Consider the following 27929-nt stretch of genomic DNA (forward strand, 5'->3'; position numbering starts at 1 on the left):
AAGAGACTTGAAATTTAAAATGTATGCTCTATAGATGGTGAGAAGGTGTCCAAATAATGTATATTTAGAAATCAACTCCCTTTTGGGGTTAAAACGGGGGATGGTAGGTTGATTCACTCATCACGAAATCTCCGAAACTATAATACCTACAAACTTGAAATTTGGCAGGTACGTTTCTTATAGGCCTTATACATTTGCTAAGAACGAATTTTATGAAACTCGACCCCTAAGGTGATAAAACGGGGGTTGGAAGTTTGTATGAAAGTCCTATGTTTTTGAAGTAAGAGACTTGAAATTTAAAATGTATGCTCTATAGATGTTGAGAAGGTGTTCAAATAATGTATCTTTAGAAATCAACTCCCTTTTGGGGTTAAAATGGGGTATGGTAGGTTGACTCACTCATCACGAAATCTCTGAAACTATAACAGCTACAAACTTGAAATTTTGCAGATAGGTTCCTTATAGGGCGTAAACATCCGCTGAGAACGGATTTTACGAAACTCGACCCATAAGGGGATAAAACGGGGGTTGGAAGTTTATATGAAAGTCATATGTTATTAAGGTAAGAGACTTGAAATTTAAAATGTATGCTCTATAGATGGTGAGGAAGTGTCAAAATAATACATCGTAATCTATATATATAAAACAGAAAGGTCACTGATTGACATCACGAGAACTCAAAAACCGCTGGATGGTCCATCCATCCAAGATGGACAAAGATGAAATTTGGCAGGGAGGTAGATTATAGTTAGTAGACGTCCGCTAAGAACGGATTTTGCGATATTCCATCGCTAAGGGGGTTTAATTGGGGTTGATAGTTTGTATGAAACATATACAGAAGCAACAAGTTCGCCTGATAGGTTATTCATACTGCAGCCTGAAAATAAAACTAAAAATGTGGTGTATAGAGAGGTTTTATAAAAATAACTATTAAATTATACTAAATTGTGCCTTTGAAAAAGTTACTCAGAGTGATAAGCATTTCAAGTGACTGAAATAAAAAAATAATTTGCGTTAAGCATCTTAATAGTAATGCATATCTTCATAACCACGCGGACGTAGTCGCGGGCAACAGTTAGTGTATTATAAAACAAAGTTCCCAAAAGCGTATGTGACCGATTCCCTCAAAATCTACTTAACGGATTTTCATGCGGTTTCACAAATGGAGAGAGGGCTTCAAGAGGAAGGTTTACGGAACGGCAAAGCCGATTTTGATGAGAGTTTCACTGGAAGTTTGCCGGGAAAACTTTGTGACAAACTGATTTCAACGCGGGCGAAGCCGCGGGCACAGCTAGTAACAAACAAAACAAATTAATGACACGAGGAAATTCATTTTATTATAATTATTTTCTGGGTATAAATTCCACATTTAGTGTCTCTCCTGGCAAATACAGAATTCCTCTGTAGTCGATTTTAATATCTGAAGGTCTAGGCATGTTGGGACAAGGTCGGAGCTTGTAATTGAGCAATATGGAGGCTAGACCGAAATACACTGTCGTCAAGGCGAATCTCTTTCCTAGAACATATAAAAATATTAACACAATCAATAAAAGTGAATAAATAATTATAAACATTTTTGAATATCATGCTATTTTTTAATATGTACGATTTTATTTTTGTGTTACCCACACATTAGGCATTCTAAAAATTTTTGAATATCATATCAAAAAAAAACCACATGGTTCGCTTAAACCGAAAATAAAATCATCATATCTAAAATATCGATCTAGCGGGTACATCGTTCCATAGCTTAATTGGCTAGAGCGCCGACACGGTCAGTCGGAGACGCAGGTTCGATCCCCGCTGGAACGGTCAATTTTTGATATGATATTCAAAAATGCTTAGAATTCCTAATGTGTCCCACACATTAACACAAAAATAAAATCGTATAAATAATTATAATCGTGATAATTTTTTGATGTTAAGTGTTTTTTAACCATTTCGGTTGGTGGTCTTAGAAGATACACGCTAAGCGAAATTAGGTAATTTTTTAGCTCTTCCCACTGTGTCTCAGTGAACACACATTGAAATTGTTACGATCGTTTGTCATCGATAACCAATGAAAGGCTAAACTTTGTTTGATTTAAAATAATTGCTTTGAAAGTGTTATAAATTGTTTATTCCCATATCAGCTATTTACTGGTTCACACATTGTATATCTTTGTCAAAATTATTTAATGTATATTTAGGAAGTAGAATACATACCGACGCAAAACCTGGGTCCCTCTCCAAACGGCAAGTAGGAATGTGGTACAATTTTGTCTTTATTTTCTGGTAGAAATCTGTCAGGATCAAACTTGTGAGGGTCAGGGAAGTACTTCGGGTCGTAGTGCATCCCAGTACTATTGATGTACACCACTGTACCAGCTTCTATAGTCAATTTATCATCTACTTTATAGTCATTCATAGCTATTCTATCGAGCCAGCCCATTGTTGTATATTTTCGAAGGCCTTCTGTAAAATTCAGCAACATTAAATTAGTAAATGCGCGCGCATATTCTAATACAGATTTAGAACTACTAAAAATAATTTTACATTCGACAAGAACATTGTATGTTTTTATTCTACCTTTAAAAACACATTCGAGGTACGTTAGATCTGAAAGTACTTTAATATCGAAATCTTCACTTCCATTACGCTCCGCAGCTTCCGCTAGTTCTTGGTACAGTTTCTCCTGAAACACAAATATTTTAATATCAAAGTAACACTTTTGGATATATGATAAACTAAAAACTATACACTCGTAATTCTAGAATAAGAACATCCGATGATTGATGTTTCTCGGGTTTAAAATTAAGCAACTGAACGATTCTGACTGGCTGAATGGACCTAGATGAAACTGGATGAGAATGGTGGTCTACGAGAACGCTTGACGCAAAACTTAGGAAGGCTTATATCCAGCAATGGACTGCGATACGCGGAACGAACGTGTCTAAAGAATATAAATATTTGGTAAGCTATTTTTTTTACTTCAGATATTCCATTACCTGTACATCTTGATTATAGGCCAATTCGTATAAAATAAATGTCATGTTTGTTGCCGAAGTCTCAAATCCACCGAGTAAGAAAATCGCTGCTTGAGATATTATCAGCTCATCCGTGTAAGCTGCGGATGGAAAAAGTTAAAATCATCAAATGACCAATAAAGACCGTGAAGTCTTTTCATTTAAAATATTTATACGTTTTCTACAAAATATGTACCACTTACGTAATAAATAAATAAATATCTACACTATACACACGGTCGTCTGTTATTAAAGTAAGCAACTTAATGCTTGTGTTATAGGTAAAAGGCGACTGGTATAGCTACATATTTTTTTTTCGATAAACATACTTGTAAATAATACATATATAAATATATAAATAAATATTTATATTACACCCAGACTTGGGGTGGGAATCGAACCCACAACCCTCGGAGCAGAAAGCAGGGTGACAACAAACTACGCCAATGGGCTAGTCAAATCATAAATACTACGAAATAAAATATAAAAACAGACAAAAGATTTCTTAAACTTTGCTATTATCTGTCAAAGTACTGAATATTTATTAGAAATCGTGATAAAAAAGTTAATATTTTTCACATTTGTTTTCTTCTTGAATTTTTATGAGAAGGTCAAGTAAATCTCTGGGCTCCGTGTAGCTCTCGTTTGCTTTCCTCTGCGCCACCATTGATCGGAAAATTTTCTCAAAATATACGATTGAAGATCGTGGGAACAATTTAAATCTGCAATAAATTTTCATTGTTATTAATGCTACTTAGAAAAAGATTTTGTTAACAAGGAGTTCATACGATGATGTTCATTTATTAATATAATGACGAAATAACACTTTAATAAAAATAGTGATGGCTAAGTTTAAATAAAACTTAATTTTGAGTCGATTTTGTCATCAAATATTTATTTAGTGTGAGACGTATATTCTTGTAACTATCGCTCTGGTATAGTAGTAGGAGTTTAGTCGCCTGAAACGCCGACGGTTTGTAGATTTGGACGATGGCATCCGTAAAAGTATTTCAAATTAAGTGCTTAAGTTACTTTAAATGACTAAATACTTTTAACATTAAAATATTTTTTTGCTACAGAAAGACATATTAGCAAAAGAAGAAACCTATCAAAATTAAATCAAACTAAAAAAGTGTCGAAATAATTTACATACCTAAAAATGTCAACTAGCTCTGGGAACAAGAATATGCTACCCCATTGTATGCCTCTGTACAAGCTAAAAGTCGTGAGTTCCCTTGTAATATCCCTTAAAGGTCCACCCCCTGTGAGGGTCGCGTCGCTTTTAACGCCGAACGCAGAGGCACCAATCACGTCAGTTGTGTAATCAACGAACATTTTCTAAAAAAAAAAACGAAAATAAATTAATTTAAATAAAGAAACAAAAATAAGTTGTAGGAAAGCTTGCTGTTGTTTCTTTATTTTATTAAATGAACAATAAGATTAATACTAATACTTAAACGTAGATTCAGACCAATGACACTCTTCAAAGCAACGCTAAATATTCGAATGTATTTTTTGTTATTATTATTTTTTTAATATAAAACGGCAACAAGCATACGGCTCACTTGATGGCAAGCAATTACCGTAGCCTATAGATGTCTGCAACACCAGAAGCATCGCAAGCGCGTTACCGATCCTACCGCGACCTTCTCCAGGAGCTCTAGTCACCTTTCTCAGCATAGGAATAAAACACTGCTTTGAAAGAAGTCCATTCTATGCTTGGGGTTTTTCTCAAAGATAGGATTAAAAATGAGACTATCCGCGTGAGAACGAAACCGACATAGCGCACAGAATTAGCAAGTTGAAGTGGCAGTGGGCTGGTCATCTGTGTCGGAGGACCGATGACCGTTGGAGCAGACGGGTCCTGGAGTGGAGACCGCGTCTTGGCAAACGCAGTGTGGGACGTCCCCCGGCCCGTTGGACCAACGATCTACGTAAGATTGCCGGTGTCGGCTGGATGAGGATTGCGGAAAACCGGCGCGAACTTGGGGAGGCCTATATCCAGCAGTGGCCTGCCATCGGCGAAGTGATGAAAGAAGTATTATTTAGCTGTGATCTTCTGTAACGTCAAAGTACTTTTCCAGTCGGGCTTTTCCAGATTTTGAGCAGGATATTTCCAGCCGCGCTCTACCTCAGTTACTCTTGATCAATATAACGAACATGTGATATGACTTTTGAAATTAATTGCTATTGAGAATAATAGGTTTATCTTATTAATTATATTTCTGTTGACGATGAAACATAATATCTACATATTTTACGATACAATAGGTTTTTCAAGCTTAGAATTAATATCTTACCTTGAGGTCAATTTTAACATTGCGGTCAATGTGGATCCTTTGAACCAACTCCTTGGCCTTGGTTCGCGTGTAATCTTGAACAATCCTGAGCTTGGCTGCTGTGAACGCGCTGCTCAAATGTCGACGCATGGTTGACCATATAGGATCCTACATACATATAAATGCTTATTATAATTTCAAATATGTAGCGTAGATAATTAGGTGTATTAGTTTTAAGTGTAAGCTTTACTTACTTAACTCAAACTACTGTTAAATGACTATTTGAAAAATTGTATATTGATGTTATTGATCGCGTTGTCGGTCATCAGCGAGATGGATAGACCAAGTGAAAAACTCATCTGCCACTAACTTTTACACGGTCGTAAGAGACGCCATGGGCAGAGACCGGTGGAGGCAAATCATCCGCTCCAGATGCAACCCTAATGCTGACCACGATCCTCAGACATGAGGGACCGACAAGAGCGAGAGAAAAAGTACCGTAAAATTAGGATACAAGTCAGTGAAAATTTGAAAGATGATTATTTAAGGACAAGTGTTATTTTAAAGATGATTAAAAATATCGAAAGAATTCTTGCAAACAGTTTTAATTAGAGGACGATGAAGGCTTCAACACGAGACTATTTCTAAGGAAAAAGATATTGTTTAATAAATACTAAAGTTACTTTTTTTTCTTTTTTTTTATATCGCTAGGTCGGCAAACAAGCGTACGGCTCACCTGATGGTAAGAGATTACCGTAGCTTATAGACGCTGCAACACCAAAAGCATCGCAAGCGCGTTGCCGACCCAACCCCCCCCCCCCCGGAGCTCTAGTCACCTCACTCACCAACAGGAACACAATAGTGCTTAAAAAAACAGTATTATTTAGCTGTGGTCTTCTGTAAGGTCGAGGTACTACCCGAGTCGGGCTGCTCCATATTTTGAGTAGGAAATTCCTGGTGTGCCCTACCTCAGTTACTTACGTTTACAGTAAACAAATTCAGTCCACCGATGGGATCCGTGTCACCAGAGCTTGCGAAACGATTTCTGAAATTATCGAAATCCTTGATCAGGATATTGCGGGCGATATCTGGCGAGTTGACGACAAGACATGGTCTGAAGAACAACCAGATGCCAAAATAAGGGCTCTTGAAATGTTGATACATTCGACGTATCCACACTCCCTGAAAATTAATGTTATTACTAAAAAAAAAAAAAAAAAATATCACACGTCTCTTATCCAATATACATATTAATTAGTCGCTTTTTAAAGAAAAAGTCCACCACGTATGTTTTGTACACAGTAAATTTTTTACTTTGTATGACATTATATTATTTTTGTTATATAAGACGAAATTGGTTATTTATTACATTAACGACGCGTTGGAGCAGCGGTCGCAGCACTGGTTGTTTCGCTAGCGGTCGCGGGTTCGATCCCTGCTCACTACAAACATTTATATCGGCCATATAGATTTGTCGTAGTCTGTGCGTTTGTGCTTGTGTATTGTGTATGTTTTCGGACTCCCGACACAGGAGAAAATCCTACCGGTGGGAAAATCCCGTTGAGTGTGAAGCGTTTGTTATTTATTATTATTTTTATGCGTTATGATAGTCTCAGAAACCTATAAAGATATTTTGTTTAAATAATCAATAATATTTATTTAAGGTATGTAAATACAATAATTCATTTCCATTAATACGCAAAATAGCTTTATCAATTTCTTTTAAACTTCCGATATAGCCTCAAATTATTATTCATCTGAATACATATGTATCTATCAGTCATCCACTAAGACAGATTTTAGATTTAATTTATAATCCTTAAAACTTACCATATTCTCTCTCTGCAGAAATGTTAGGCTGCCCAGTATTGGCACTGGTGGTAAATGGGGCACACCGCGGTCTTTCCAGTACCTCTTGAATTTCAACCATCGTAAATACAACCATATCACAAAACAAGCCGCAACAGTACCAACCAGCTTCAGATACATGTTGATATTAAACGAAGATTACAATGCAATAGCTCAAATTATATTTTTAGTTGTAAGTAAACATCAAGAGGCAGACAAGGTTAATGCGTATTTGTATCTAAACTCGATGATAACCTAAAGAAAAACCAGTTTTTGTTACTGTTGATAATTTTTTTTTCTAGGTAATCCAAGAGCGTTATGATGCAATAATAAATATTCAGTACTTTGACAGATAATAGCATAGTTTAAGTAATCATTTGTCTGTTTTTATATTTTATTTCGTAGTATTTATGATTTGACTAGCCCCTTGGCGCAGTTTGTAGTGACCCTGCTTTCTGCTCCGAGGGTTGTGGGTTCGATTTCTACCCGAGTCTGGGTGTAATATTTGTATTTGTATTTATATATTTATATATGCATTATTTCTTTGTATATTTATCAAAAAAAAAATAGTTATACCACTCGGCCGTTACCTGTAACACAAGCACTAATTTGCTTACCATAGGAACAGACGACCGTGTGTAATAAGATATTTAAAATACTTTGGCTGATAGACTTTCTATATTAATTTTAAGATATTAATTGGCAGCCGCAAAATCATTTAGGAAATTTTGTTATGAAAAAGATGAATACCTTGTGCTAAAAAGGAAATTTTACTTTGCAAAAATAATTACAAGTTACAATTTAATCACTCCCCTTCCTGTTTATACCATATTTCTTTATGTAGACACTAGCGACCCGCCCCGGCTTCGCACGGGTGGGTCAATGCTGATACTAAATATACTACAGAATATCTTTATTTATAGTATGAAGCTAGCTTATAGCATGGTTATTAACATAATAACAATAACATTCAAATATGCGTCGTTAGATTACACGTTGTTACAGAATGCGTTGAAGAAATAAAGGTTCACTGCTCGTTCCCCGTAGGTGATAGCGTGATAATATGTAGCCTATATGTTGACCCGACTTCTTAATAATATTCGTGCCAAATTTGAAGTAAATCCATGCAGTACTTTTTGAGTTTATCCCGGACATACATACAGACAAACAGACAAAAATTCTAAAAACTATATTTTTGGCTTCGGTATCGATTGTAGATCACACCCCAAGTATTCTTTTAAAAAAAATATTCAATGTACAGTTTTGACTTTCCTACGATTTTATTATACGTATAGATTATATGTCACGTGTACAAAATTTTAAGTCAAAATTATTAATTAATTTGAAGATACAAAGACCATAATTACAAACACAAGGAAAAGTACCCAGAATTTACCCCTATTGAACACCTATTTTTATATCCATGTCCGGAATCCTTTGTTGTTTTATTGATAGGTACATTAATATTAATCTGATTTAATCATTATAATTGATTATTAATTGTTTAATTATGAAGGCATAATATTATATCATAGGCATTATGACCATATTAATGAATTACTCATCGAGATGATATTTGACCAGTGACCCCTTAAATTAAACAAGAATGTGTTACAATTATCTGCAGTGTGTAAAAAAAGTAACGCCTCTAGATAAAATATAAGTATGTATATGTTGTATATGTTTTCATGTCACTACTAGCTTTTGACCGCGGCTTCGCTTGCGTAGAAATGGATTGTATTTAAAAGCTATACCAAATTACATATATAACCTTGCGTGAGCTCTTAGAACACCTTAATCCGGTCCTGTTGCAAAATCCGTTCTTAGCAGACATCTAACTATATAATACTATTCTAATTTGCAGCTCAAAATATTAAAACCTTTTTCAAGCCTTTTGAGAGCTTCTTATTAGAAGTTCTTAGTAGACGTTTATTTTTTACTGATGACCACTTTGGTGTAATGGTGCGTGTGCCATGTCAGCGGTGCCTAAACACCGACGGTTGCAGGTTCGATTCCCGCTCGGAGTAGATATTTGTGTTTAGACAAATATTTTTTTCCGGTCTGGTTGTTAGTCCTTGTAGGTCTCCCCATTATGCCTCGCAGAACACATAAAGCTGTTGGTTCCAGTTGTTATCATGTACACCTGATAGCGGTTGTGTAGCGACATCTATCGCGCGACCTACGAACTAAGGGGGGAGGGGCAGTAGCTCACCAGACACAACATCCGTCTGGCCGGAAGATCCTCCCTTTGCGATGGTGTATGAGGTACTTTACACCACGTTCCTCGTTCCTCCTCTCATAGTAGGCAATATTTTATACATTCTGACATTCTGACTTTTCTCCTACATGGAGAAAGAGGAATATGCCCAGCAGTGCGATATTACAGGCTGAAGCGAGACGCTTAATAACTATTTATTAAACGTCTATTGCGTTCTATTGCACGTTGAGTGAATTTAATCTTGTGGACCAGTCCTTTCATCAGTGTCCATGTCTCGGCTCCGTATGTTAGCACAAGCAGGACGCATTGCTCGAAGACTTTTGTCTTTAAGTGTTGGGAAATCTTCGAAATGAAGCCTCGAGACTGCCAAACGCCGCACAGCCCAACCAAATTCTCCTATCGGCCTCCTTCTCGAAGTTTCTGCAGCCTTGTATATCATAATTGTCTGATATGTGATAATAATTATGTTGACAAGTGCATACTTATAATATTAATTGAATACACAAAAAATGTTTAATTATCGAAGCAATCAATCTTGTTTTTTAAAATACAAATATCATAATAATAAAAAATTGTTGATTACCATGACGTGTTCGTTAGTTCCTGAGATTAGCGCATTCTAACAAACAAACAAACTCTTCAGCTTTATAATATTAATATAGATTAAGTAGAGACCAGCAATTACACTCAAGACACAAATGAATTCAATTTTATAATTTACTGTATGATTTGTTAGGAGTCATTATATTTAAATAAATAAAGTTCCCGGTATTGCTTTTTTTGTTACGTCTCGTTTATTTTGAAGGCAAAGGTTAGAGATCAATGACTTTGGTATAAACACGAGTATATGTATTGAAATATAAATAAGCTATCTTATTATTACAAAAAACAAAAATATTTTCTTCGTTTTAATAAAGGTTAATGATTTAGTACTGATAAACCAGACGATAGTCTCAAAACAACACAATATAGAATGACAAGTTTACTTAATTATATATTTTTAAAGTTCGTCAAAAAAAAAAAAAAATTTTGAAGACACGCTAGCGCATCGATCATAGAGCTGGAATGCGGCTGTTGCGCTGGCGGTTGCGGGTTTGATCCCGCATATGGTAAATATTTGTATTGGCTATACAGATGTTTGCCATGGTTGGGCATTTGTGCTTGTATATTATGTTTCCAGAACTAATACAGGAGTAAGTCCCAGTGGTGGTTGTTGAGTGTGATGCGTTTAAAACTATAATTTATATAATAATTATATATAATTTATTTATTGATTAAATGTACTTTAAAAAACTATTTAAAAAACCCAGGACGAAAAATTTTATCAAAATTTGGAGCAAATTCTGCAGTAAAGTTTCCAATCTGGCAGGAAATCAACGCAGCAGCAGTTGCAGATTTTCTTTAATCCACTTACAACCTGGTTAACCGTCTATTATTTCCTGGCATTGTGAAGTAAAATAAACAAATCCTTTATGCAAACGGAATATACTAATGATTTTCTCTAACAAATGAAACAAATTAAAAATAACATGTAGGTATGCATTGTAATATAATTATTTTCTAGGTATGAATTCCACATTTAGTGTCTCTCCTGGCAAATAGAGAATTCCTCTGTAGTCGATTTTAATATCTGAAGGTCGAGGCATGTTGGGACAAGGTCGGAGCTTGTAATTGAGCAATATGGAGGCTATACCGAAATATACTGTCATGAACGCGAACCTCTTTCCTAAAACATACAACAACTTATGATCTTCCAAACGATTCATATTAGGTGCAAATATATGTGCTTGTAGAAATATTTTATACTAGCCGATGTACTTGTATGTCTACCTGCCGTGTATTCTCTAGAGAGCACACAGGCGATTTTCTGGTTGTTTCATCATAAAAAAAACTAAATATATCTCACACACAAATATTCACACACATACACACGAAAAAGATATTATTTTGGTTGATTTAAAATAAATATTATAAAAAAATCATTATTTCTCTCATCAATAATTATTTGTCACCGCACTGGTTTGTGGCTGTTGCGCTCGAGGTTGTGAGTTCGATCGTCGCACAAGAAAAACATTTTTATTGGCCATACAGATGTTTGCGTGGTCTGGGTGTTTGTGCAGTCCTTGTGGACTTCCCCACCGTGTCTCGGAGAGCACGTCAAGCCATCGGTCCCGGTTGTTATCATGTACACCTGATAGCGGTCATTACTCATAGTAGGGAATATATCCGCCAACCCGCATTGGAGCAGAGTGGTGGATTAAGCTCTGTCATATTACAGGCTAAAGCATAAGAGTACATTTGTTAAATTTATTGAAAGTAGTACGTACCAATGCAAAACCTGGGTCCTTCTCCAAACGGTAAGTAGGAATATGGCACAATTTTGTCTTTATTTTCTGGTAGAAATCTGTCAGGATCAAACTTGTAAGGGTCGGGGAAGTACTTCGGGTCGTAGTGCATCCCAGTACTATTGATGTACACAGCTGTACCAGCTTCTATAGTCAATTTATCATCTACTTTGTAGTCCTCCATTGCTATTCTATCTAGCCAGCCCATTGTTGTGTATTTTCGAAGGCCTTCTGTAAAATACAGCAATAATTAATTATATATGTCTCTAGAAGTTATCTCCCATTCCTAATACACATGGCCATGAGAAAGAAAAGTGTTGTGTTATGAAAAGTTTTTTTTTTTTTTTTTTTAAGTTAATCACGACAATCATTATATATATAAATATCTGAATAGGTATATCAAAGGAACGTCATAATATTATACTTACGCCCGGTTTCCGAAAGGCTGATCAATGCAGAAATTAACAAATCATCTGTCAAATCTCTTGTTAAGCATGAAATGAGTTGCTAAAAGCATGGTTAACTACTTAATTTAATCATACTGTCAGTTGACATAACTGTCAAATTTGACTCTGGAATCGTATGTTAACCGCCATTTTGGGTTTCTGAAACGCGAATTAAGCTATAATCATTGATCAAACGTCTGGCAAATACTCGGTCAACTAATCGGTGTATATCGGCGAATTAACTTAAGGAAAACAATTATTTTCTACATGAAACTACATTTTGGTTCTTTAAAGGTATGTAAAACATATTTATAACCAAGTTTTATATATGTAATGTATGTTTTATCTTATAATAGTCTACATTTTGGTCTTGATAAACAAAAATTTTTTGTTCTTTGTTGTAGCTTACACAGATGTCTATTATTATTACGAAGAAGATACTGGTCAAAGTTCAATAATAAATAAAAACACTTCAGTGTCAGTCATCTCTATTATTGACACATTTTAATTGTTAAGTTTTAAATTTGATTACTAACAATATATAAATAATAGGGAATTTAAAAGAAAAGGTCATAAAAATATATATCTAAATATACATTTATAGGAACTATTAAAAAAATAAATATCTTATAACATACATTTTTTATAAATATACAAAGAAATAATAGATATATAAATATATAAATACAAATATTACACCCAGACTCAGACGGGAATCGAACCTGCAACCCGCGGAACAGAAAACAGGGCCACTACAAACTGTGCCAACGGGCTAGTCAGTTATTGTTTTTAGGAACTATTTCCTTTTATTGTATCTTCCTTAGATGTTTATATGATGCTTTATTAGATGTTTGAGTATTATCATATGTATTAAATAACATCACAACTAACAGTTTCTGTAGGTTTTGATACATCACAAATATATAAAATAATATTTAATTATGTTACATGACCACATGTTACAAACCGAATGTCAAATCAAACTAATCGAGGACTAGCTAATTTTGCTGTGAATGACGTTTCAGCAACTCCGATTGATTTGACATCCGTTTTAAATCTAACAGCCGATTAGTAGACCTATACTTTGACAAACGTTTCAGAAACCGGGCGTTAAATTCGAATTTCGAGTTTTTTTGGCACTAGCCACAAATATACTATGAATATATTCTACCTTTGAAAACACAATCGAGGTAGGTTAGATCGAAAAGAACATGTGAATCAAAGTCTTCACTTCCATTACGCTCCGCAGCTTCCACTAGTTCTTGGTACAGTTTCTCCTAAAACACAAATATAAAAATATCAAAGTTTATGCGTATATCTTAATCCAAGACCCTCATATCTTTATGATGTGCATCAAATTTTTGCAAGTAAGGAAATAGCATTGATTCAGTTTGTAACGTATCACTGCTGGGTAAAGGCTTATGCCCCATGTAGGAGAAGATTAGGAGCGTAATCTACTACAAGGCTTTAATTGGCATATAATTTAACAGCAGGTTAAAAGACATAATATAAGGACAAAAAATTTAGAAGATGCGGCCCAACACAGTTCCCGAAATCATGAAATGACGGCTCAATATCAGGTAGTTGATGACCAAAAATTATGATAAAAAATCATTGTGTTTACAGTAGCAGGCGACTTCCAAAGAGAAATTATAGACTTGGGCCACAACTACTAAAACTACTTTTAATATGTTTGGCCGTAGTTCATAGGTACCTACACTTAGGGTAGGAATTACGAAGTTAAGAATAATTGTACAATGATTGGCGATTGCTATTAGATGTTTATTAACTACTTTAATAACTGCTCTGGTGCATTTCCATGTTCGTGCCTGTACACCAGCGATTTGTGAATTTTAAAAAATGGTTTTTTTCAATTTATTTTATATCTCTTCGGCTTCCTTGAAAAGTCAGTATAGAATTTTTAATGCTATAAATTAAAAACTAATTGTTAGTATATGTGTCATGTTTGAGTGTTATATGTGTAATACATATAAATATGAGTATTCCACAGACTCCAGGAAAAATATATAAAATAACATATAATGCCCTATCTGCCGCGAGCAGCAATCGAATGGTAGCCGTAAAGACGACAATACGCACATATATACCAGAATAGTAGTCATAAATGATACAATTGTTTCAAAAGCATATAATTGTACCTGTATAATGATACCATGATAATACCATGTAATTGTATATACCTGTATATCCTGATTGTAGGCCAGTTCATACAATATGAATGTCATGTTTGTTGCCGAAGTCTCGAACCCACCGAGCAAAAAAATAGCCGCTTGTGCTATTATCAACTTATCACTGTAAGTTACAGATAGAAAAAGTTGAAATCGTCGAGTGAAATTTTGACCATTTCGACTCTCTCATTTGATTATATACTTTTCACAAAATACTTTCTCATCACAAATACTACATCAGAAAAAAATTATTAATATCGATTATTATTATTAAAAAAAAACTGTGTGTGTGTATTCGTTTTAACTCGGATACTTAACTGGAGCTTACTCCTTAATATGTACCAACTACCCTGTCATTTAACAATATGAGATGTTGCTCGGTTAAACGTCAGTGTCTCTATTCTCTTTCTCTCCCCCCCTCTCTCTCTCAGTTCTCACCGTTAAAGCTCATCTACTTTTCGAGTTATATCTAATAATGCGTTTTTACTTGACGCCTTTTTCGTCGACCTACGTTGTATTATACCACATAACTTTCTACTGGATGTACCGATTTTAATAATTCTTTTTTGTTGGAAAGGAGATATCCCTAGTTTAGTATCATGATAAGGAAACCAGGATCTGATGATGGGATTCCAGAGAAATCGAGGGAACTTCTTGAAAATCCGCAATAACTTTTTACTGGGTGTACCGATTTTAATAATTGCTGATGTTTGTCATATGGTCACATATAAATTTTATTGAGATCTGATAACTACTTTTTGAGTAATCTTTGATAACGCGTAGTTACTTGACTATTTTTTCGTCGATCTACGTTGTATTACTCGTCGATGTAATTGAAGTCGGTTTTTTTTTCGTTTGCGAGCAAACGCAATTATTAAAGAGTAAGCTTCAATTATTCTTCGTCAAAGTATCAGACATTTATTAAAATTCTTATTGATTATGATTGTTCGATATTTAAAAATATTCCCTATAATACGTAAAGATTGTTCGATATTTAAATATATTCTCACATTGATTTTCTTCTTGAATTTTTATAAGAATGTCTAGTAAATCTCTGGGCTCCTTGTACCTCTCGTTTGCTTTTCTCTGCGCCGCCACTGAATGGAATATTTTCTCAAAATACTCCATTGAAGATCGTGGGAAAAATTTAAATCTGTAAAAAAAAGTTATGTCCTTTTATTAATCTCGATTACAAAAATGTTTGAATTATATATTTTCGAGAGAGATTCGATTACGCAGAGTTAATACGTACAAATACTAAATTTGGAGTGTCTGTTTTTAATATTAAAATAACCGCTTTTAACTAATTTTGTCTGTCTGTCTTTCTGTTTGTTCCGGCTAATCTCTAAAACGGCTGGCCCAATTTTGTCGGAAAAAAACGTCGACTTGAAAAATGACGATAACTGATGTACTAAACTTAGGTTACTTTAATTACATTATTTTTTATAACCCTGTGAACTGAGCAATAATTATTATTTTGTTAAATTCCACGTGGTCGAAGTCGCGGGCATAACTAGTTTTATATAAGAAGAAACCAAAGATAATAGAATGTAATTTAATGTCTAAGTAGCTAACGTACCTAAAAACATCGACTAGCTCTGGGAAGAAGAATATGCAACACCACTGTATGCCCCTATAGAGGCTGTATTTTGAGAGTTCCCTTGTAATATCCCTTAAAGGTCCACCCCCTGTGAGGGTCGCGTCGCTTTTAACGCCGAACGCAGAAGTACCAATCACGTCAGTTGTGTAATCGACGAGCATTTGCTAAAAAAGTCAAACTTTATTTATTATGTATTACTGGCTCCACACGTATCGACTTATCGTTCCTGTGGGCCTAGCCAGTAAGGTCGAGAGGGTGGCGCAGAGCTTAGGCAACTGTGCGTTTTCCTGAAGAGTGACCTAAACAACACAGTGTCTTTCTGACACTGTCTAAATCGTCTGCAATAGACTGATTAAGACCAATGATGATGATGATGATGATGATGATGATGATGATTACTGGCGGTACTCTGTGCGCGATGCTTTTTTAATTTTTTTTTGCTCGTACCAACTCAGAAACCTTTCTGTGCTCATCCACAACACTTTGTTGAAGATCATGACATAATCAAATGCATAGTTTTGCGATTGTATAAAGGACATGCGTATTTATTTACGTATATGTGAATAACAATAACTTTTTATACAAGTAAACTCAGCTATGTCTTTGCGATCTAATTACCTTTTTAAATTTAGTTTAGTTCTTGTGAAATTGCTATTTTGTGTATGCCAATGAGTTTCGCACTGCACATATAAGGTCCATACTTCTGCCTATATATTACATATATTTACAATTATCTCAATGAAATCAGTGTTAGATCGATTTTCATTGAGCTTGGTACACCTCATTGAGTTTTTCTCATATATATCATCTATCTTCTCTCACTTGAATATAAACTGTACAAGTGTACACCATACAAATATGGTATAATAGCAACTTAATTTAAAACTAGTATCATAAATCAAGATTACAAACACAAGTAGAAAAAAATAATTAAAATGACCTTCAAATTCAACCTTCACCTAAGACATTCGTAAGAACGATTACCAGTTACCAGTAAGATAATTATATGATATCAACATGTATATTTTATTAAAGTGATTTTAGGAATAAAATGGAAAAAGGCAAAATAGCAAAATAGATTTACCTTACTGATTCTAGTTCTTTTAATGACTGCATCTGCTGTGTGGTTACGGCATTAAAGAATATAGCCACACTCTCTCTTCCCGTGGGTATCGTAATACACGACTAAGGGATAACACAGTTCCACTACCACCTTGGAACTTAAAAAGCCGACCGATGACGGGATAACCATCGAACTGCTGGCTTTGTAATACACAGGCCGAAGATGGGTAGCAGCGTCTTTGGTGCGACAAAGCCAGCCCTGCGGTCACCGACCCGCCTGCCCAGCGTGGTGACTACGGGCAAAATACACGAGTTAACGCTATCTTTGGCGTGAACTTGTGGAGGCCTATGTCCAGTAGTGGACTGCGAAAGTCTGATGTGATGGTGTGTAGGTACCTAGATTATTTACTATACCTTAGAGTCTTCAACGTTAGCATACCTGACACTTACCTTGAGGTCAATTTTAACGTTTCGGTCATTGTGGATCCTTTGAACCAACTCCTTGGCCTTGGTTCGTGTGTAGTCTTGAACAATCCTGAGCTTGGCTGCTGTGAACGCGCTGCTCAAATGTCGACGCATGGTTGACCATATTGGATCCTACACGCATGAACATCCTCTTAGAATTTCGATATTCGTATTACGCGTAATTAATTTTAAATGTATATTTATTACTTTACTCGTATAAGTTAAATTACTAGTTAAAAATTAACATTTCTCTTCTTTTCTCTTTCTTTACAATATATATATATATATATATATATATATATATATATATATATATATATATATATATATATATATATATATATATTAAAAAGATAAGATGTTTATGTTTCATTTTGTACACCTACACCGACACAATACCATCCCCTAGGTTGCCTGGATGAGATCGCTTTTCAACGATAAGGCCGCCCTTTGTACCTTATGATACTCTGTTAAAATCAATCTGATATGTATTATTTCTGTATTGGTGTACAATAAAATGTATTTTTATGTTATGTTAAGATATATATATATATATCTTAACATAATATATATATATATATATTCATCTTAAATAATGACTACCTATCTAAACATCTCACGTATTTTATGAACGCCCCCATACTGCTTGAAATCAATATTATTTACGTGTGATCTTCTTTAAGTTCCCCAAAATTTTTAAATTTCCCAGTCCGGCTGCTCCATATTTTGTGCAGGATATTTCTTGCTATGATATATTCCCTACTTCACTTAAAAAAAATCTATTAGGCGAACTTTAGATAAATGCTACAATCGGCAATAATTACGATACCAATTAAAAAAAAAAACCATCCCTGTTAAGTTTAATTAGGAGAATATCTTGAGAACATTTTTAAGCAGAAAGATTAATTTTAATAAATAAACTAAAGTTACTAACGTTGACTGTGAATAAATTGAGTCCACCGATGGGATCCGTGTCACCAGAGCTCAATAAGCGATTTCTAAAATTATCGAAATCCTTGATCAGAATATTGCGGGCGATATCTGGCGAGTTGACGACAAGACATGGTCTGAAGAACAGCCAGATACCAAAATAAGGGCTCTTGAAATGTTCATTCATACGACGTAGCCACAATATCTGAAAATATATAGTTGTTAGAATTATAGACCAGGTTTCATCTGCATTGTAGGTACTTATTTGTTTAATTTACAAATAGTCGATATCGCATCCTCGTTAAATAACTATTTAATAGTTTATGATTTCTTTTTTGTCATATACCAGTCTCAGAAACGAATGGAAATGAACGTTTTTTTTTTTTAAGAAAGATCATCAATCTTAGTTTTTTTAATTGATTAACCAAGTTTGAAATATTTGACTAGCTCATTTACGCAGTTTGTAGTAGCCCTGCTTTCTGTTCCGCGGGTTAATTTTGGTCAAGTCAACAAGTGTGACATTTGTAAAACTAAATAACCCCGTACTCAAAACAACGATTGGCTTCAACGATTTCTTTAAAAACTTAAAATTTAATCCCATATTTGAAATAATATTATTTTCTCTGTGATTAATTTTTTTTACCCGAATCGAAGTTCATGTATTATAAGGCTGTAATTACTTAATTTAGGAAACTTACTATATTCTCTCTCTGCAGAAATGTAAGGCTGCCCAATATTGGCGCTGGTGGTAAATGGGGCACACCGCGATCCTTCCAGTACCTCTTCAATCTCAACCATCGTAAATACAACCATATCACAAAACACGCCGCAACAGTACCAACCAGCTTCAGATACATGTTGATACTAGACAAAGTGTAAATGTGTGGAACAATATTATGATAATATCATGATTACGCAATGCGTAACACGTAATCACGCAACGCAATACGTAATTATGATATTATTAATAGAAATAGACAGACACAAAGTTAACTAATAACTACAGTTGGATAGAAAAGTGTCCGGCCAAAGATAGTTTCATGATGGAGTAATGTTTAAAGAAGTCCCGAAGTTCTTTCATTATTATTTTTTATTTATGTAATAGGTATCACATCAGCCTATCGCAGTCCACTACTGGACATAAGCCTCCACAAGTTCGAGCCAAAAATGGCGTGAACTCATGTGTTTTGCCCATAATCACCACGCTGGGCAGGCGGGTTGGTGACCGATGTGATAGGTATACTTTGAGTTATTTATATAAATACAACTTAAAAATAATTACAAATATTACGAAAGTAGATGCAACAACTAATTATAGGTAAACATATGTTTAACAGGAAATTCAAACATTAAAACTATACAATTTGCAAACGTAAATAAAAAAAAAAAAAACAGAAATAGAATTATAGTGTTATAGTTGTGGTGGTGGTTATAACTAGATTACTTACTACCACTGTATATGATATAGTTCGGAAGTTGTGTGTAGTAGATATCGATGTAGGTACCTTTCAACAAGCCGTGCCGATGTACCAAGAAAGGAAAATCCAATGACAGCACTAAGGTATAGAAAGTATAGAATATAGAAAGTCACAATAGCAATTTAAATTTAGAATTTATATTAAGGTATTTAAATGAATACAAGCGAAGATATTGATAACGAGACAAAAGCACACTGCCGATAGATTGCAGCCGAGCATTCGCGACCGGCGCGTACGATGCGTTCGGGTAACGAAGTTAAACGCCGAGGACATTTACAACGTACAATATTTTTATGTTACGTTCTTAAATGATATTTAATTTTTTTTACTGTATTATACACGTGTGTGTGTGCATGTTTGTGTGTACAGTACAGTACAAACCCACACCATAAAACATAATATAAATACTGTTATAAAATTGAGTGACAACGTTACTAAGGTCATGGCTGTCATGGTACTTGGCTGTTTGCAAACGAAGGTAGGGACTGACTCCTAACTAGGAACCTGTATTTAGAATATCATTTGTGCAATTTAAAAGTATACAACATATTATATAATACTTCAAACGCGCGTACGCCGCGTTGGCGCAACGGTTACAGCCATGGATTGTACCGCTGGCGGTTGCGGGTTCGATCTCCGCACATGACAAACATTTGTATTGGCCATACAGGTGTTTGCCGTGGTCTGGGTGTTTGTGCAGTCCTTGTGGGTCTTCCCACCGTGCCTCGGAGAGCTCGTTAAGCCGTCGGTCCCGGTTGTTATCATGTACACCTGATAGCGATCGTTACGCATTGTAGGGAATATATCCGCGAACCCGCATTGGAGCAGCGTGGTGGACTAAGCTCTGATCCTTCTCCTACATGGGGAAAGAGGCCTATGCCCAGTAGTGGGATATTACAGGCTGAAGCGAATACTTCAAACCAAAATAGTATATTCCACCACTAGCTATCGACTACCGAAAATTTTTACTCCTAACCGCTTTTTAAGCGTATGCACCGCACAGCAAACAAAGAAATACATTGACTTAGCGTAATCTGCAAGAAGAGACACAGATCGCTTTATTTGTTTGTTTTTTTTTTTTTCGTTTTCATTATTATTTATATTTATTGTTTACACATCATACAATTGAACGATGTACATATCGTTCGATACCCCCGACCTTCGACCCTTACTGATTCTTATTACTCGAGTCATTCACCTTACTCATTCTTATTACTCGAGCAGTATAGATGAGCGTTGATGTACGTCAAAGAGGGCCTCTTTAAACCTACACCTAGGTTGCAAGTCCTAGGAACTGCTCTGAGTTTCTCCCTCTAACACACGAGTTCATTTCTACAGAAGTTCGTCCCCCTCCCCGTTAACTAATAATTTTCTTGTGTTACGTTACGCCTTAAATTGTAATTAATCGGTCTGACCACCTTTTTCTGTATATACATTTTATTTATTTATTTATTATTATAAAATATATAAATATATAATTTTGTTTGAAAGCGTCTATCTGTCACTCGTTAATCGTTAGTTATATCGTTTGTTGATCTTGCAGTCGAAATCGTTTTTTACGTACTCCTGTTCGAAAATAACGTGTGAAAGCTGCGGAACGGAGCATGATTGCACTTCCCGCAGCGCCGGAGCTAAGATGGAGTCAGACGCGAGATCGAGGGTATTGTAATAGCTCTAAATAGTAGCATTATTCTAACCTCAAAACTTCAACCATGGATCTCCATAACCATGGGGTTCCGCAGGGTGGGAGTGATACCAGCTGGTAATCAACTCCCCTCCTCCCCCGACCCCCAAAACCCCATAAACCAACGACCCGTAATCTAGAAACTTACCAATAAATGTGGAAAGTCAATTTGTTATTAAAAATTTGGTAGTCAAACATTTCATATATTAGTTCTCTACGTTTTTCTAATATGAGCAGACTAAAATACTAAAGCTGCTGCTATAATAAAATATTTCTGTTAGAAGTTACTTTCTTTGTTATTATTTTGAAAAACCCAAGATGCCACAATGATGCACAAATTGTAATTGTTTTCGCTCCAAATGTAAACAAACACACAGTAATGAGGACGCTAGACCACACTGCAATATTCCACAATGCTGCCAACTAACGAGTCAAATAATAATATTTTGGAATTTTTGCGTTTGAGGTCCCATCAAAATTTGATATTGAGATCTAACGAGTAATTTTTATTTTACTAAAATTATTTAAAATGGTATATTTACCATTTTTATTTTTATTTTCCAGTGCTCGATATTTCGAGATTATCTACGAATGTCTTAATTATAAGACTAAGGTTTGTGGGTAGATGTTGGCGGCATTAGAAGTGTCTATACCGGATTACCTCCTGTCTCGTAAGTTTTCTGCGTAAACACTGATCACCACTACTATTGCCACTTTTACTCCTACTATAGTCCCTTGTTTTACATACATTCGACACTCGATCCCATGTTCTACAGAAAATTGATATTAAAATTTTATTTTTCTTTAGTAATAAATGCAATCATAGTTACGAATTAATAACTGTAATAATAACGCGCGGAAAATACTTCAAATGTACGATACTTCAACATTATTATCGATAAAGGTTACTTTAAACAAAAGATTTGATCATAATAATTTCTCACGCTAATGTGTTTTTAATGCTTCAAAAATATTTAAAATATGAAAAAAATAAAGATACACGCTCCAAAGGTGTTGCCGATACAACGTTTTTTATATGAAATATATTTTGTAATCGCTTACATCGTTTACCATTAGATGATGAGCCGTAGCCTTGATTTATTTACTTAATTACATACAGAACAGGTTACAGCCATTAAAAGATACAGAAATAGTTCATAAATACCATAATGTCTAGGTTGAAACCCTTTATGTGCAGGACATACAGCAAAGTAAGACACTAAGCAGAACAGAAGTGGATGGATTGGAATAAACATATATACATTGAAACTTAAAAACTAAAATTGATTAACCAGTAACATGTATTAAAAGTGTGGTTTTAAAAGAAGCGAGAGAACAGTGATAGTTGTCTATATCGATACACGTACTGACAAGCTGGTTGTACTGGCGACACATACGAGATAAAGGATTATAATAAGAGGTGTTATTACGATAAACGTCAAGAGAGAACACTTTAGGCCTTCTAATACGGCAGTTTATGTTAAAGTTAAGTTGAGACAGCAAGTATGGTGAGTCAATGATAGGCTAGAGATATTATTTGAAACCTTTTCATTCTTTCTTTGTAAGTGTTGAGGTCGCGGTGCAGGTTGAGGTGAAAGCAGACCGATTCAAGAAAACGCTTTTGTATTCCTTCTGTGCGATTGATATGAACGGAGTAATTTGGCGACCAGATCACGGTGTTGTACTCCAATATGCTTCTCACGAGAGCATGATACAAAGCTAAATAAGATAACGTCTTTTTAAAAGGTTTAGACACTTTTAGAATTAATCCAAGTAAACTAGTAGATTTTTGGGTGATAAAATCATAATCCGTACGAAAATTTAATTCTTTGTCAAAAAAAATAATAATAACTAAGTGTTTGATTCAGTCTTCCGGGATAAATTGTATTTTTTTATGAAACAATTAAAATTAATAGTAAATTACCGACCTAGTTAAAAAAAATTCTTTAAAGTTTCATTGTTTTTCGTGTAGTCTATCGATTCCAAACGAAGTTTTTCAAAAGAGTTTTTGGTTTCCATTAGCGCTGTTTCTAAACATTCCAAAATCAAATTTAAATACAGCTGAATAATAAATTATTTTATAGAAACCGAACATGTCCATTTACAATTTTTATTTAAAAAAATTCCATTCTTAAAATAGCTATCAGCATACTGTACCACAATTATTACATCACAATAATCTGTGACCTTATGTATAATAGTAAAATAATGATAATGATGATGGAACACGTGTTATTTTTTATAAAAATAATAAAGCTAGATAACTGCCAGTTTTATTTATTACATTGACAATGTATATAATATTATGAATCACTGTTTGTCAGGGCACTGGTACGTATGTCTCGAGTTATCCTAGTCTAGGGACCAGGATTTCACAGAAACGTGTACAGCAAAATCTTATGAACAGACTTCTAATTTCTTAGATTGATTTATTTATATTTATCACCATCATCATTTCAGCCTAATGCAGTCCACTGCTGGACATAGGTTTTCACAAGCTCGCGCCAAAAATGGCGTGAACTCGTGTGTTTTGCCCATAGTCACCACGCTGGCCAGGCGGGTTGGTGACCGTGTATATATTTATATATATTTATAGGTTGATATAAACTTATTTTATTATTGAAATTTCCTCACTCACGATATATAAGATGCTCGACTCCTAACTGCGGTTCTACTAATGGGAGGTTCTATAGGTATAATAAATATCGTTCCGTATGGAAAAAAAAATCTAGCCATTTTTTAACTTTATATTTTGTTTTGATATATGTAATTATTATATTTAAGAAAAAAAATAAGGCGATACGAAGTTTGCCAGGTCAGCTAGTCTAATAGGGTAAAACCGGGATAGATGCCTCACTTTTTGAAATAGCCACCTAATTTTAAAAATATGATTTTTATACGAATAATTTTTATTAATGTAGCTAGCTCAATCCTTTATGTTGAATTATGACTATTTTTTTTCAACCTAGCCAATGCAGATTAAGCAGAAATTAGCTTTTCGTGAACCCTTTTTTTTTGAGGATAGATGCCTACCTATATGGATAGTTGTCCCCACCATGAAAATAGTGAGTAGGATATATGCCCTTTAAACCGTGTAAACGAAAAACCCAAACCAAATGTTAGGTTAGGTTAGTTCTACTCCTAAAACATCGATTGTCTCCAAGAAACATGGGCCATAGCAATGAAAAAACATTTGTGTTTTTTTATATCTTTCAATTGTTATAATTGGAATATAATTTTTATATCACACAGATTACTATACCTAATTAAATTTTTAGAGCTTTTGTTTAGCTAAAATATAAATTCTTAAGTTTCAACATGATATATATATATATATATATATATATATATATATATATATTTAATTAAATTTTACAAGCATTTATTCAACAAAAGTATAAATTCTTAATTGTTGGTCTAAAATATTCATATCAAGTGTCAACATGCACATTGCACAATCATACTTTCTCATCGAAAGCTGACTGTAGGTTTTCTATAGTCCAAGAACATACTCGAGCTCGCATTTCTTCCTTTCTTTTATATTTTCGTGGCATAGTTCTGCTAGAATCAGTAAAACATCCAAACATAAATATACGTAAGTACACAAAAAATATAAGAGACACAAAAAAAAAATTATACATATAAACTTACTCTGTATATGGTGAATGAAGGGATAGATGACCCCCCCTAAGGGCACTTATACCTCAAAAAATCAGGGCAACTATCCTTTGTGATTGGGATAGATGCCTACGTATTTTTTAAATAAATTATAAACAAAATAGCATCTATTTACAACTATATGCAGACTCAATGACCCAGTATATAGACGTAATAAAAAATATAACGGAATTTATTACTATTTATAAAATTATACAACCTTAAATACTAACCTTTAAAACTTTGACGTGTTTGTAAATTTCGCCACGGAGAAAATTACACACACGATCCAAACGCGTCCTTGCCACACGAATATCTGTGAATATCTGAGGGACGGGGTGACTTTGACTCCTACTTATGCGATTAATTTTTATTTGTGAGTTCGGGATGTTAGGTTTTTAGAACATGAGGCATCTATCCCACTGCGGCATCTGTCCCGGTTTTACCATATATAAAATTCTCGTGTCGCGGTGTTTATAGTTAAACTCCTCCGAAACGGCTTGACCGATTCTCATGAAATTTTGTGTGCATGTTGGGTAGGTCTGAGAATCGAACAACATTTATTTCTCATTCCCCTAAATGTTAAGGGTAGTCCACCCCAAAAATTTTTTATTTTATTTTAGATAAATTATTTATTTTTTATTTTATTATGATTTGGCGTTAAAAAATACATACAATTCTAAATTTTCACCCTTCTACCACCAACCCTTATTTTTAAATAGCGTTTAGCGGCAAGACAACGTTTGTCGAGTCAGCTTGTAAAATTATAAAGAAAAGTTTGTAACCGCTCTGGTGTAGTGGTGCGTGTCCCATGTAGGCGCCTAAACATCAGCGGTTTGCAGGTTCGATTCACGCTCGGGATAGATATTTGTGTTTGTGCAAATATTTCTTTTCCGGTCTGCGTATCTGTCGTTGCAGGTCTCCCCACCGCACCGCGGAGAGCACATTCAGCTATCGTCACCGGTTGTTGTCATAATTATATAAGGCCGATAACAATTACTCATAGTAGGGAATATATCCGCCAATCCGCATTGGAGCAGCGTGGTGGATTAAGCTGTATCCTTTTCCTATATGGAGAAAGATGCACATGCCCAGCAGTGGGATGTTACAGGCTGAATCGTATATAAAACATGATATGCTCATGTAAGTATGTGCAGAGCACGTGCGCGGCTGCGGTCGCTTGAATGTGTAACAATTTGCAACGGACGTGACGAATCGTCTATGTTGCGTGATAGTAAGTAACTGAGACTATATACTAGACAACAACAATATCGAAATAGCCTTTACAACCTTCATAGCTTGACTTTTATCACTATATGCTATTGTTTATATTGTATATAGTAATAGTTTGTCGTTATATTGTATATAGTTTATTATATAAAAATATTTTTTAATATTACCAAAATTTGTAGAGAACATGACCGTTATCTGTGTAGCGTGATAATAGGTAACTGAGACAATACATTGGAAAATAAACTAGAATATTTTTTTTATTTTTTTAAGTACTTCGTTGTATACAAATATAGTTTAACATGACATCATTCGAATGTGACACTATTTGCAACGGACGTGACGAGTTAGAGTGACGTAATGAAATAAACTTGTGACAGCTTTATTAAGTTTCATATTACTCTGTTGCAAGCAAATCAAAAATGCATTTACATATAACGATATAAAAAAGATACACATTGATTAGCCAGTTGGCGAAGTTTGTAGTGGTGCTCTGCTTTCTACTCCGGGGATTACGGGTTCGATTCCCGCCAAGTCTGGATGTAATATTTGTATCTATTTATGTAGGTATTATTTCTATAGATATTTTATATGGGTATTATATTTGTTATAAGATATTTATTTACTTATTTAGGAAAAAAATGTCTGGTCTTTGTTATAAACAACACAATAAACTAACAATTTCCTCCCCTTTTATATAACCTTAAAATGCTTTGTACTACTTACCACAGCACTACCAGCGATCGTCAATTTCGCTGTACAGCAAAGAAAAGAGAAATAAAATACGGGTTCGACTTCCGGCGATTATTGCAAGCACGTCGAGGATATGACGTGTCAGCGATGTCGTTACGATTTCGTCACGATTCTCGAATGCTCTTTTATTAGCTGTTTTGAATTTAAAATAATCGAATTATATGTCTATAATTAAATAAACTCAGGTAAATATATTGTAGAAATTAAAAAAAAACTGCAGTATTGTGGAAGGTAATTTTGAATTTCGAATATCTTTTGAAAATATTTGGAGAACCATATCGATTATAGAAAACATTTTTGCTATATTTTATCTATATCTTGACAGCTACGCACAGATACCAACAGTATTAAACAAGCCTTAATAGAGTGCATAATTTGTAATTTCATCCATGTGTGCATTAGTGCATAATTTGAAATTTCATTCATGAAAGATACTGGATATATGATAATGAATGGATGTGGTGCTTGTCATGTGGTCACATTTAAATTTGTTCGAGATCTGACAAGTAAATTTTAAGTTATTTGTAATAACGCGTATTTAATTAACTATTTCTTCGTCTTATCTACGTTGTATTACAGGTCGATGTAATAGAAGCCAGTTTTTACTATCATTTGCAAGCAAACATAATTATTTAGTTTCTATATCTATAATAGCTTTTTTTTTTCTATTCCGTGTTACTTACAGTTATTATATGGTGTAGTTTACAGTAATATCTACATTACATTTAATTTCTTTATGC

The 27929-nt window shown here is 34.5% G+C and overlaps 2 protein-coding genes and 1 long non-coding RNA gene across 4 annotated transcripts; all 3 read right to left on the reverse strand.

Moving 5' to 3' along the window:
* Positions 1–1315: 1315 nt before the first annotated feature.
* LOC123659019 (cytochrome P450 3A19-like) lies at positions 1316–18464 on the reverse strand. Of its 2 annotated transcripts, XM_045594299.1 has the most exons (8): positions 18392–18464; positions 17443–17589; positions 15910–16094; positions 15341–15483; positions 14343–14461; positions 2569–2674; positions 2206–2454; positions 1316–1516 (listed from the first exon to the last, which is right to left on the reverse strand). In XM_045594299.1, the coding sequence occupies exons 2-8, from the start codon at positions 17569–17571 to the stop codon at positions 1344–1346; spliced, it is 1104 nt and encodes a 367-aa protein (XP_045450255.1). In that variant the 5' UTR covers positions 17572–17589; positions 18392–18464; the 3' UTR covers positions 1316–1343. The 2 variants fall into 2 exon arrangements, with proteins under 2 accessions (XP_045450255.1, XP_045450257.1); XM_045594301.1 differs by lacking the exons at positions 14343–14461; positions 15341–15483; positions 15910–16094; positions 17443–17589; positions 18392–18464 and adding exons at positions 2988–3106; positions 3585–3727; positions 4159–4467.
* On the reverse strand, positions 9441–12515 carry LOC123659022. The gene is made up of 3 exons (XR_006743958.1): positions 12124–12515; positions 10765–10767; positions 9441–9454 (listed from the first exon to the last, which is right to left on the reverse strand). It is a non-coding gene; the product is annotated as an uncharacterized LOC123659022 (long non-coding RNA).
* On the reverse strand, positions 10820–13503 carry LOC123659021 (cytochrome P450 6j1-like). Its single transcript, XM_045594303.1, has 3 exons — positions 13313–13503; positions 11678–11926; positions 10820–11076 (listed from the first exon to the last, which is right to left on the reverse strand). Exons 2-3 carry the CDS (start codon positions 11901–11903, stop codon positions 10904–10906), a joined length of 399 nt encoding a protein of 132 aa, XP_045450259.1. The 5' UTR covers positions 11904–11926; positions 13313–13503; the 3' UTR covers positions 10820–10903.
* Positions 18465–27929: the final 9465 nt, after the last annotated feature.

The sequence above is a fragment of the Melitaea cinxia genome, chromosome 13 (genome assembly GCF_905220565.1).
Source record: "Melitaea cinxia chromosome 13, ilMelCinx1.1, whole genome shotgun sequence".
Lineage (NCBI taxonomy): Eukaryota > Metazoa > Arthropoda > Insecta > Lepidoptera > Nymphalidae > Melitaea > Melitaea cinxia.

Bases quoted from the DNA above. Each gene is read 5' to 3' on its own strand.
- LOC123659021 (XM_045594303.1), bottom strand. From the start codon at position 11,903: ATGGGCTGGCTAGATAGAATAGCAATGGAGGACTACAAAGTAGATGAT. The intron at 11,077-11,677 runs GTACGTACTACT...TGTATGTTTTAG, and splicing joins AGGACCCAGGTTTTGCATTG to GAAAGAGGTTCGCGTTCATG.
- LOC123659019 (XM_045594299.1), bottom strand. From the start codon at position 17,571: ATGCGTCGACATTTGAGCAGCGCGTTCACAGCAGCCAAGCTCAGGATT. The intron at 2,675-14,342 runs GTATATACAATT...TTTGTGTTTCAG, and splicing joins CCTACAATCAGGATATACAG to GAGAAACTGTACCAAGAACT. The intron at 2,455-2,568 runs GTAGAATAAAAA...TGAATTTTACAG, and splicing joins CCTCGAATGTGTTTTTAAAG to AAGGCCTTCGAAAATATACA.